Here is a 10,484-nt window from a genome sequence, read left to right as displayed (position 1 = left end):
GTGCTTCAACACCCAATTAACTAACCAGTTTTGTCTTCGTTTATTTTACATATAGTGTTACATTAAACGTGGCCAAAATTTGTCCATGAGCCAAGACGTCAGGCTTAAGACGACTATGTGGTTGCACAGAACCCCAATATGCTAACTAGCTGATCCCAGGCACACAGCTGTGGGTGTGAAAACACAAAAACTCAACCCACTTGCTGTTCAAGCCTCCAACCTCTGACACGTGGCTTAAAGGCCAATGAGATCAAACAGTTGTAAATAAGCTGAACACAATGTTCGTACTTGCACACATATTTATGGACATTAGACAAAAGGTAATTATTTGTTAAACTTACATATAGTATGACAAAATGAAAGTAGATTACATTGATTGTTTTTACAAAGAAGGCACGAGCATAAAAGGTCAAAACTGCAGCACGACTGAGCCAAACATGTGGCTCCGGGTTTTTCATAGTGGCTTCAGTCCGCATCAAAGTCCAGCATCACAGGCCTCTCGAGGGCTCGAGGGCCTCTGTCTCCACAGTCAGTGCTTCATGCTGGGAGTGAATGTTTTCATCACGGCTCATTCGACACGACGCAGGAAAGAGAAACTACAGACTTTTAGTGCGCTTTCAATTAACATTGTATGCTTTTCATATTTAAACACTGCATCAAAACTCACTTCCAAATATAAACATGACAGATTCCCGCTGTGCAGCAGGAATAAGAAGAAGCTGCCTTGTTCATGCTGTTGCTGCTCAGGTGACTGGAGATGATGTTCCATGTAGTGTGAATATATTACAGAGGCATCAGATGAACACAAAGTCGACGAAACAGTAAACATCTCCACGTTTCACTGAAAACACTGACACATTTTCATTTTAGTTTCCCTGGTTTGCATTGAATGAACGCTGGATGCACCTAAAGATCAACCGTGTTCGATGCTGTATCTCCTGTAGACACGGCTTCCCTACCACTGAGGAACTTGGACAACAACCAGGAAGATTTATTTGATTTGATCTGCGTTCTACAACAAGGCAAAAAATAAAAATAGATAAGAGATGATTTCAGCTGCCTGTTCAGTGAGAAGGCACAGAGAATCTAAAGGGTCATACTGGATATGGCTCAGTTTTAATGTGTTTATTGTCCATGCTACATCACATTAATGGAAAGGGGAGCAAAGCTGCTGCATATCCAGCTGGACGCGTCTCATAAAGCATGTATGAATGAACTGCAGTAAAATTCAGGTAGCACATCCTTTGAACCAGGTCAGAAGTCCATTCTATTAATGAGGTGTGAGTCTAAGAAATACCTAAAACTGTCTTTAAAACTTTTAAGTTGTTCGCTACCTGTTGTCCAGGTGTGCAGCTCCCACAGGTTTGTAACACTTTGCAGTGATACATGCTTCTACTTGAACGTCCGTACAGTTACAGCGACTCTAATGTCCCCCGGTTCTCATTCCCAGGGTGTAAATTCCCGTCTTTTGCCAAATCCACACGGTGCGTGGCCCCACCCCCATACAACCACACCCACATCGACTCTGGTCCAGCAATGGTTGTTTTTTACGTTTTGGCAATGACTTCATGAAGTAATGTTTGAATTTCTACAGCAGCCTCCAAACTCACAAAGCTCTGTCTGCGTCCTGGAACAAACTCTCCATCATTTACGCTGCACACAGCAACACACATGTATGACATAATAACATGTGCTGAACATGTGCAGACCGTTTGTTAAACAAACACAACTAGTATCACGTTTATGCACTCAAGCCCTTTAAGGGTTTTATTTAAAGTATCCAGATTACATATTGGAAGGTACTGCTCGCTGACGTTTATGCTGTTTTATAATAAATTTGAAATTCATCCCAACTTTATCAGAATGAACATACTTAAACATCATGGCTCTAAATAACATCTTTGGCTGTTTGTGTTCTACCTGGTTCGAGCTCCACCATAGTAAATGCACTTGTGGCTTCATACTTCATTATTATCATAGTGTATCTTCACTAAAGCAACAGCTTTTAAAGACGACAGAGGCCGGACAAAGCGTATCTGATACAGAGGGATATAAAACACAGTAATAAGTGTACGTGTGTGGATGTGTGGATAAGCACTGATACAGGCAAAGATATGCTGGGGTTTGTCCTTCTCCAGCAACTGTAGCACCAGCAGCAGCGGCACGGAGGCGTGTCTCCATCCCATCAGGTGTGTGGCTGCATCAGAGAAAGTGTGAAGGGAGCTCTGTTGTGCTCAGCGGGGCTCATGTCGTTCTGCTGGACAGACAACAGGATGCTCAACCATTACACCGACAAAGACATTCACAGCAGAGTCAGTCAGGTTAAAAAGAGAGACTTTTCCATTTGATTACATTTTGTATGATGGATTATGTAGAAAAAGTAGAATTGGGATGAAAGCTCTATCGCTTTATCACCTCTTCAGGTTGTAAATCGTGTTTTTAATAAGTAACTAAGTAATTAATTACTTTTGAAAATAAGTAATCAGTAAAGTAACGGGATTACTTTTTTGGGGAAGTAATCAGTAATTAGGTACTGATTACTTTTTTCAAGTAACTTGACCAACACTGTAGGTGAGAAGGTGACAGCTGTTACTGTGATTATGAAATCAGGTCCCCTCCGTCTGGAGCTCAATGCAAAGTCATTTCCTGTGCAATGACTTGCATTGAGCAAAGTCATGGGATGAGGATGATCATGGAAACCGTGGTGGATCAGCATTAATCCACACTTGTTAAAATGTTATGTGAAGGCAGTTGGGACCACAGTTACCGTTGGTAACACAAACTACACCATCTGAAATCTCACTGCCAATTATGCAGTTCCTCCAAAAAAGCCTCCTACATTCATGCATTTGACATTTCGATGACGGGACTCAGGGCCACCTACTAATGCTGTAGTACAAGCTGGGGGTGACTGTTCAGTTCTGAGTGCTTACCTCTATGTGCTTGTTGCTTTCTAGGTAGTGCTGAATGCCGTGTGAGTGCTCTGAGGAAGGCACATTGGGGGGAACAATTAGAGCCCTGAGGTTCTGCAGGTTGATGGCTGATGCGCCCACCGCAGGCTCACTGTGGTTCCACTGGGAGTAGCAGGAACCTTGAGGAGGACTCTGATCCAAAGACGTGCCAGGCACCTTGAGGCTTGAAGGCTCGGAGATGGACAGGATGTCTGGGTTGAAAGAAAACATGCAGCTGCTGGGTGCAGCTGCCTGGTAACCTGCCAGCCCTCCCTGCTGTGTGCCATTCAGTCTGGTGCCATTCCTCGGGAAAAAAGTAGCACGGGTTTGGTTTTGTGAATTTTGGCTCTGCAGTGCTGGCATGGTCTTGTGTCCATTTTGCATCATGCTAGCATGAAGCAGCTTTTGCTGCTGGCTCTGTGGCCACTGCTGAAGAGGAAGGTTGTGCTTGTCAAATGGAAGACTTTCCTGCAGGCGAGGTGAGGAAAACTGAAAGGGAATATTAGGTGCATTGGAGGAAGTAAAGTCTTGGCAAGGAATCAGTGGTGGCACACTGTCCATAACAGTGGGTGGTGAACTGTTTGGTTGGGGAACAGAGCTCTGTATGTGACAACTTCCTGCCATTACAGGTGCCTGCAAACTGCTTTGGTGTAGCAGAAGATGGTTGGACTGCTGGACTTGACCAGAACTGTCCTGACGGAAGCCCATATGTGCGACAGACGCTTGGTCATGGGACTGAAAAGGAGCTAAAGAATTACCAGCTGAGATGTCAGGGACAGTGAGATCAGGCAGCTCAATAGATGGGCTGAAGATGTCATGGAGCTGGAGCTGCTGAAGAGAAGGCAGGCTGGGGTCAGGCCGGGGACCCCGGTGAGACAGCATCTGGGCGCTTTGCCCTGATGTCACTGCTACACTGACCGCATCCTGTTGGTGAACGTAGGGGCCTTTCACCGGAGAGTAAGTGCAGTCAGGGCTGGGTGCCTGTAATAACTGTGGCTCGCAGAGATCAGAGGCTGAGACGAGGGCAGCCTGAGTGAAGGGCTCCTGCTGATGGTTGCTGATGGCGGTGAGGCAGCTGGGAGGGACGGTGTCCAGACAATCCTCGGCTTTCTCCTTGAACAAAATGCTGTCGATGTAGTCAAATACATCGCTGGCGACGATGCTGTCCAGATCAGAACTGACCTTACTCTGCGAATCCTCCTGTCCTAATCTCTTCAGAGCATTTTCCCACTCTAAGAGCTCGGCGTTATCCACCTCCAGTGTTTGCAAAGCTGAATAAAAATCCCCACTCTGCACCATTTTTTCAAAGCTGCCGATCACGGCCATGACGGACTGCTTGGCCTCCTCTTTCACCACAACAGGCTCACTTGTTGTGACCGTTGCCTCGTTCCCCTGCCACGCATCACTGACAACGCTGACCAGGGCCCTGCTGTCCATGAACACTTGATCCACAGGCAGTGGGGTCTCCACAGTCTGGGTGTAAAGACTTTCATCCTGACTCAAGAAGCAGTCCAGCAAAGAGCCAGGCACCACGTCCTTCTTCATGTCATTGTTGCTGAACACTTTATTGGACTGATGTTGCGGGATGTCCATGGTGGGGCCGGTGTTATAGAGGGTGGCCTCTCCTTTGGTGAAGCTGAAGGGAAGCTTCAGGCTCCTTTGGCGCAGATACTCCTCACCCTCAGCGTTACTGGAACAACCAGACACAACACAGTCCATCACCAGACAACCTCTTATTCTTACAGTGTCATGTGACTCTCTGATTTCATCCTTTAAACAACCAGTCGAGGGGACACTCACCTTATAGCTTTCTGATATGCAATGATAAACTCAGGTCTCCCTCCTTTGTAGATGATCTTGGCATTGGACTTCACCCACACCCAGCTGCCCGGTTTGCTGAGGAGCCTGAACACAGTCAGCCCAGACTCTCCTGTTTTAAGCACTGACACACGGGAAAGGGTTCACAGTGAGAGAGGAGGTGTGCTTGTATTCATGCTATATGAAATCCAATATTAGGCAAGAATGGGAAACCAAACAACAGCAGCTGGTCTCCTGCGTTCACGTTAAAAGAATGTTGTCCTGTCACAAAAATATAAAATTCATAATAAACATGTTTTTAAAACACTGTAACATTTAAAACTAGTATATATATATAGAATATATATATATAGAATATACATTGATTCATGTGTGTAGATGTCTTATGTCTGTGCCTAGAGAAGGCCACAATCAAACCTAACCTATGTAACTGTTTAACATGTGTAGATGTCATTTTTCATCGTCTTTCGTCCTCCCGCCACTGCTCTCTCCTCCCTCCTCTCATCCTCTGAACTGAAGTCCGAGCTCTGTCACCCAAACGCGTATAAACATCCGGATTTATTCCAGATGTTGTCACAATCACTTCGTTGTAATCTCCCGTCCCAGCACAGCTGACGATGCTCCAACTAAACGACCACACCAGGTTATAAAGTTTGTGTTCGGCTCAAGTCACAATCACACTTTCCCTCTGATACAAAGTTTGACTATATTCTTGCAAATGAGAGTTCATTCACTAAATATTTACGCCCAACAATGTCAGACACACGTCAAAGACACTTTCAGACTAAGACGAGTCACGAGCAGCTTCACGTTCTAATGCATGATCTCAGTCTGCAGTAGCTGCGTCGCAGCATGTCATTTGAAGGCTGACTTTGAATTGCTAACATACTGCGGATGTGGTTGTCGGCACAGTGCATCATGTCAGCTGCGTGGATAAACTGGTATCCGGAGCCTTTCATGCACAGCTCAATCTCGGAATAGCCCAGCACGATCTTCCCCCTGGAAACAACAAATGGTGGAGTTATGGCCAGAGGAATAAAATTCAGTTAGCAGTAAAGCTGACTCCACCGTGACTGAGGATGGTGTTCTGAGACTTTAAGTACTTTAAGAGCAAATATATGAAGAATATAAAAAACACACCAGCCCAGATAATTTGCTGTACCTGCTATCGATCCCTGTGGGAGTGAAGTCCAGCTTGTGCTTGGTTTGAAACAGGAGCATTTTAGCTCTGATCTCCACGATGGACGGAGGCTGCACGGGCATGGCAATGGCGAACAGGGCCAGCTGAGGTCTGTGACATGCCCCGTTGTCCCTCAGCAGACTCTGGCCGTGGAGGTACTTCAGTCGCCCCTGGAACTTGAGAGCCTGGTTAACACAAGGAAAGGCATGAGATGTATTTTTTCTTTTTTTTCTGAGCTGACCTTTAACCTTCAACCTTTAAACTAACCAGAAAGCCCGAGGAATTGTCCAGCAGGCAGCGGAAGCGACACACGAAGCTGCGCTCCAGGAAGGAAGAGTTCTCCGGCGGGAGGTGCTCCGGATTGTGCATGACTGTATTACCACAACTCTGCAAGACTGAGAAGGCAGGTGAAGCTGTTACTGCACGACAGAAGAGTCTGATGTGAAGCTCTGATCTATGCCATAACAGGAGAGAGACTCTGTAAACAGGAGCCAGGTCAGGCAGCACATCAGGGTTTGGTGCAGAATTGTTGCATGCATTGAAATTGTACTTGTGGAACCTTGTGATAGACAGGGTACATCCTGCCGCCTGTCCTATAACAGCTGGGACGAGCTCCAGCCCCACTTCAGCATGGATGGATCAATGACAGGGACGGCTGGAGGCCACGTGGTCATACGTGGTCATACGTGGTCATACGTGTGTCATACGTGTGTCATTGGCCATAATTTGTACTTCAGGCACTCAAATGTTGTATAAAGCCAAACAAAAATAATACTGAGTCACACTGTGAGACGATTCCTTCCAATCAGAATCAACACTACTGAAGTGTATCTGTAATGGTATAGGGCCTCAGTGCACATGTGTAACATGCACATCTGTCAGGGCACAACATACTTAGTGAATATAACACTAAATACACACACACGTGTGTTTGGATTTAACAGGAAGCCAGTACAGGAGAAACCTGCTCTCTCTTTCTAGTCCCTGTCAGGACTCCTGCTGCAGCATTTTGGATGAACTGGAGGCTTTTCAGGGAGTTTTTACTTCCTGATAATAATGAATTACAGTAGAAGAAGTAATAAATGCATGAATTAGCTTGGATGTTTCTAATTTTAGTGATATTGTGCTAGCAGATACACCTGTGGTATCAATTTGAAAACGCTACACCGCTTTATTCTGAAGTTATCACATTCACAAGATTTTCAGAAATCTTGACCTCTGACCTTGAGGTCACAGGAATTCAAACTCGTCCCAGATGTTTAGCAGCTACACCTGTGGTATCTGTTTGAAACTTGCACGCTGCTTCGTTCCTGAGTTATTGCATTCACTAACTTGGGTTCCACACCATCCACACCACCCGTGGGAGACGGCAACAGTGATACCTGATTGGCCTTTTACGACGGAGAGGTAAAAAGGTTATCTGATAGGATGTTTGGAGCAAAGATGTTGATGCATGTACACGTTTGCTTGAAAAGCACTCACCATCCTCGTCGGCTGCAGCAGGTGGGTTCAGAGCAAAGTGCAGCTGCTCTCTGAATGTGCTGCGATCATCAGTGTGGATGAGATCAAACACACTCTGATGCACCACGTCTGACTGTTGGCAGAGGAGCACAGCGTCGGTCAGTCAAGCTGCACAGTTTAAATTTGGCTTATAAAACATGTGAACAAGGCATAAACACAATGGATGTCACCATCTGTACAGAGTAGGACTGTAATTCACATGCTTGGATTTATAAATGTTCCAAAGAGATTCAAAAATATTATTTTCATATGATTCTTTTTATTGTATACTGATGAACTCTAATATTGTGTGAATGAAGCATTTCTTTGAACTCAATATGCTGTTCTCTTGGCTCGGCCTCCTTCAGCACTGCTCCAACAGTGAAACCTCATAGGATGGAGGTGGATACTAACTTCATCCACTGATGTGTGAAACTTCTGGCTGCTTCCTTTAGGGGTCGCCACAGCCTCGTCTGCCTCCCTGTCCTCAATATTCAGCATTCCCTGCTTGGTGCAGCCACTATTTCTGCCCTGCACACCTGAACCATCTCAGCCTTGACCTTGTAAATCATCCCTTTCACTGTTGCTGCTATCCTTCAGTGTGCCTGTAATCTCTTCTGTTGTTTTGGGTGGTGGACCCTCGATTACTAGACTCATCCAACGTTACTACCACTGCTCCTCACATCTTTAATCAAACACAACATTTAAAGTAGGAGGTGTTTGTGTGACTTCTGCATTTTAAAGTGCAAGTTCACACTCAGACCAACTTATCCACACACCAAAGTCATAAAATAATCCAAACCCCTCAGTCTGTGTTCTCCTTTGTCTCCACACGCCGTCAGCAGCAGCACATGAACACAGCCTCCACATACTGATTTGTCTCAGTTATCCATGGCAGTGTGTGGCTTAATGCTGGGCTCACACTCTGCGATTTTTGGCCCATTTTGAGCCGATTTTTGAGTCGTGCGACCGTTTTGGTGATCGGCCCGAGTTTGGCCTTCATCGTGCGTCGTGCATCGTGTAGTATACGTGGGGTAACGAGAAGCGATTGACACCTCACGACCAGCTCCCGATCATCAATCGCTTGGTCGTGAGGGTGTCACCGCAGTTTGTCACACTGCGCATGCGCAAACACAAATGTCAGCGAAAAAGATGGCGCAGCACGGCAGTGCAGCGTGTGATCTGGACACAGGCGACGGAGGCACAACTTGTAGAACTTTGGAAAGCTCATCCGAGCCTTTTCGATGTGGCCTCACAAAATGATCACGGCCACAACAACCGTGAAAATAGTTGGATCTACACTGCTGCTCAATCACAGCTGCCTGGTCAATGTTTTTCATTAGCAATTTAGCAAAGTTGATGGTGGTGGCGTGTCTGTGTGAGTGAAAGACAGAGAGAGAGCGAGCGACAGAATTTCTGTTATAAGCTTCATGTTATGGACGCACAGTGTGAGCACTCAGGTCGCATCAGAGCATCGGGCCGTATAGTGTGAGACCTGCATCGTGACCTACCAACTTCTAACCTCTGCGAGTCAATCGTGCAGTTTGAGCTGGAGCTGAATCGCGCGACTGAAAAAATCGCACAGTGTCTGCCCAGCATTAGCCTCTGTCTGTGCTTTGGTGTGTGCTCTCCTGCTGATTACGACAGCTACACACTGACAGCGCTCTGTTCTCAAACCTCTCAGTTTTTGTTTTATTTTTAACATCACAAAGAAATTTGTAAAGAAGCTTTCCTGCAAATATACAAAATCCATTTACCTCCTTCCTGAGAACTTTTAATCACTTCATGAATAAAATCATCTTTGAAAACAGTATTTTGTATTTACGGGTTATTTAATATTCAAATGTGTTTGATGATTTGAAACAACTACTTTTTAATGGCACTGTGTGTGTGTGTGTGTGTGCAGTGACTCACCTGGTGGAAGCCCAGGTAGTCCTTGATTGTGGGGGAGGCGTAGAACACTAACCCAGCTGACGTGACCACCATGACGAACCCGTTCAGAGCCTGTACAGACAACACAGTCGCTGATGACACAAACATCCTACACAAGTTCAGAACATTCACTGTGTTTTTCATCTAAATCTCTCAGCACATCGTACACACACTGTCACGCTGTGCAGCAGTATCTTTGTGTGAGGCTGGAATATGGGCTCAAAATGTGGTCATAAATATTTTGTACTTGTAAATCAGTTTTGTGTGCGTAAAAAAGATTTGTATGTGGACTTAGCCAAAGAAACCCTGCAAGCTACAACTTCCTTTCATCTGATTGGTGAATGTCATGTCAATCACAAATGTAACAATCCAATCAGAGAACAGATGGGTTTGGCTGTCGGAGGGGCGCTTTTTTTGAACTGCAGGTCTTTGAAGGGAATAAATGCCCTTTTACATGCCAACCCAGCGTTTTCCTTCATCACCACGAAGGAAAACAGTCTGTGGTCGTCCGAGTTTGGTGATTTTTGTGTCACAGGTCTACGTGTTTAATACAGGGACTTCCACAGCCTTTTCAACAGCGCTGCGGACGCAGGGGGGGGGGGGCAGTGTTTTGGAAATGACAGTCTTCATTACAAAGCTTTCTTCATTATTAATTAGCATACATGCTTTTATTGAACATTTGAAGAACCAGCAAAAAAAAACAGAAACTCTTGTAGTTCACATAAAGTCAGAGATAAAAACGACAAGGAGCAGGTGCATCTAGTGCAGGTAGAGCTGCTGCAAAAACCCACAGAGCCCAGCAGCCAGCAACAAATTCTGTATCCTTGGCTTTCAGTTAGCAGTTAGCATTAGCAGCACATCCTGCGTCCGATGTGAAAGGACCTTTATGCTGCGCACTGTGACTCACAGCAATGGTCCCGGGTCAGCCCTGACTTTGTGTTAAACTAATGCTAAAGTAATGATGGTGTTTCTAACCACTGATATAGCACAACTTTATCCTTTCAACAGCTGCTGAAAGTTAGGGGACCTAGCTGCTATCGGATATTTATATAGAGATTACCCTTTAAGGACCTGCAGTTCAAAAAAGCGCCCCTCCGACAGCC

The 10,484-nt window shown here is 45.5% G+C and overlaps 1 protein-coding gene across 2 annotated transcripts in view; it reads right to left on the bottom strand.

Moving 5' to 3' along the window:
• Window positions 1-281: 281 nt before the first annotated feature.
• LOC120734981 (aryl hydrocarbon receptor-like) overlaps window positions 282-10,484 on the bottom strand; it is a 31,151-nt gene continuing 20,948 nt past the window's right edge. The window contains exons 4-11 of one of the 2 annotated variants that reach the window (XM_040034113.1): window positions 9,364-9,453; window positions 7,432-7,543; window positions 6,217-6,344; window positions 5,932-6,134; window positions 5,659-5,768; window positions 4,752-4,893; window positions 2,934-4,641; window positions 282-2,257 (exon numbers count right to left, since the gene is read on the bottom strand). In XM_040034113.1, the coding sequence (XP_039890047.1) occupies window positions 2,186-2,257; window positions 2,934-4,641; window positions 4,752-4,893; window positions 5,659-5,768; window positions 5,932-6,134; window positions 6,217-6,344; window positions 7,432-7,543; window positions 9,364-9,453 (2,565 nt within the window). In that variant the 3' untranslated portion in view covers window positions 282-2,185. The remainder of the gene's footprint in view (window positions 2,258-2,933; window positions 4,642-4,751; window positions 4,894-5,658; window positions 5,769-5,931; window positions 6,135-6,216; window positions 6,345-7,431; window positions 7,544-9,363; window positions 9,454-10,484) is intronic. The other variant, XM_040034114.1, reaches the window with a different exon arrangement.

Source organism: Simochromis diagramma, unplaced genomic scaffold (genome assembly GCF_900408965.1).
Source record: "Simochromis diagramma unplaced genomic scaffold, fSimDia1.1 OVJJ01000176.1, whole genome shotgun sequence".
Taxonomy (NCBI): domain Eukaryota; kingdom Metazoa; phylum Chordata; class Actinopteri; order Cichliformes; family Cichlidae; genus Simochromis; species Simochromis diagramma.
The sequence above is the reverse complement of the archived record's forward strand: the minus strand, read 5'-3'. Positions and strand labels throughout refer to the sequence as shown.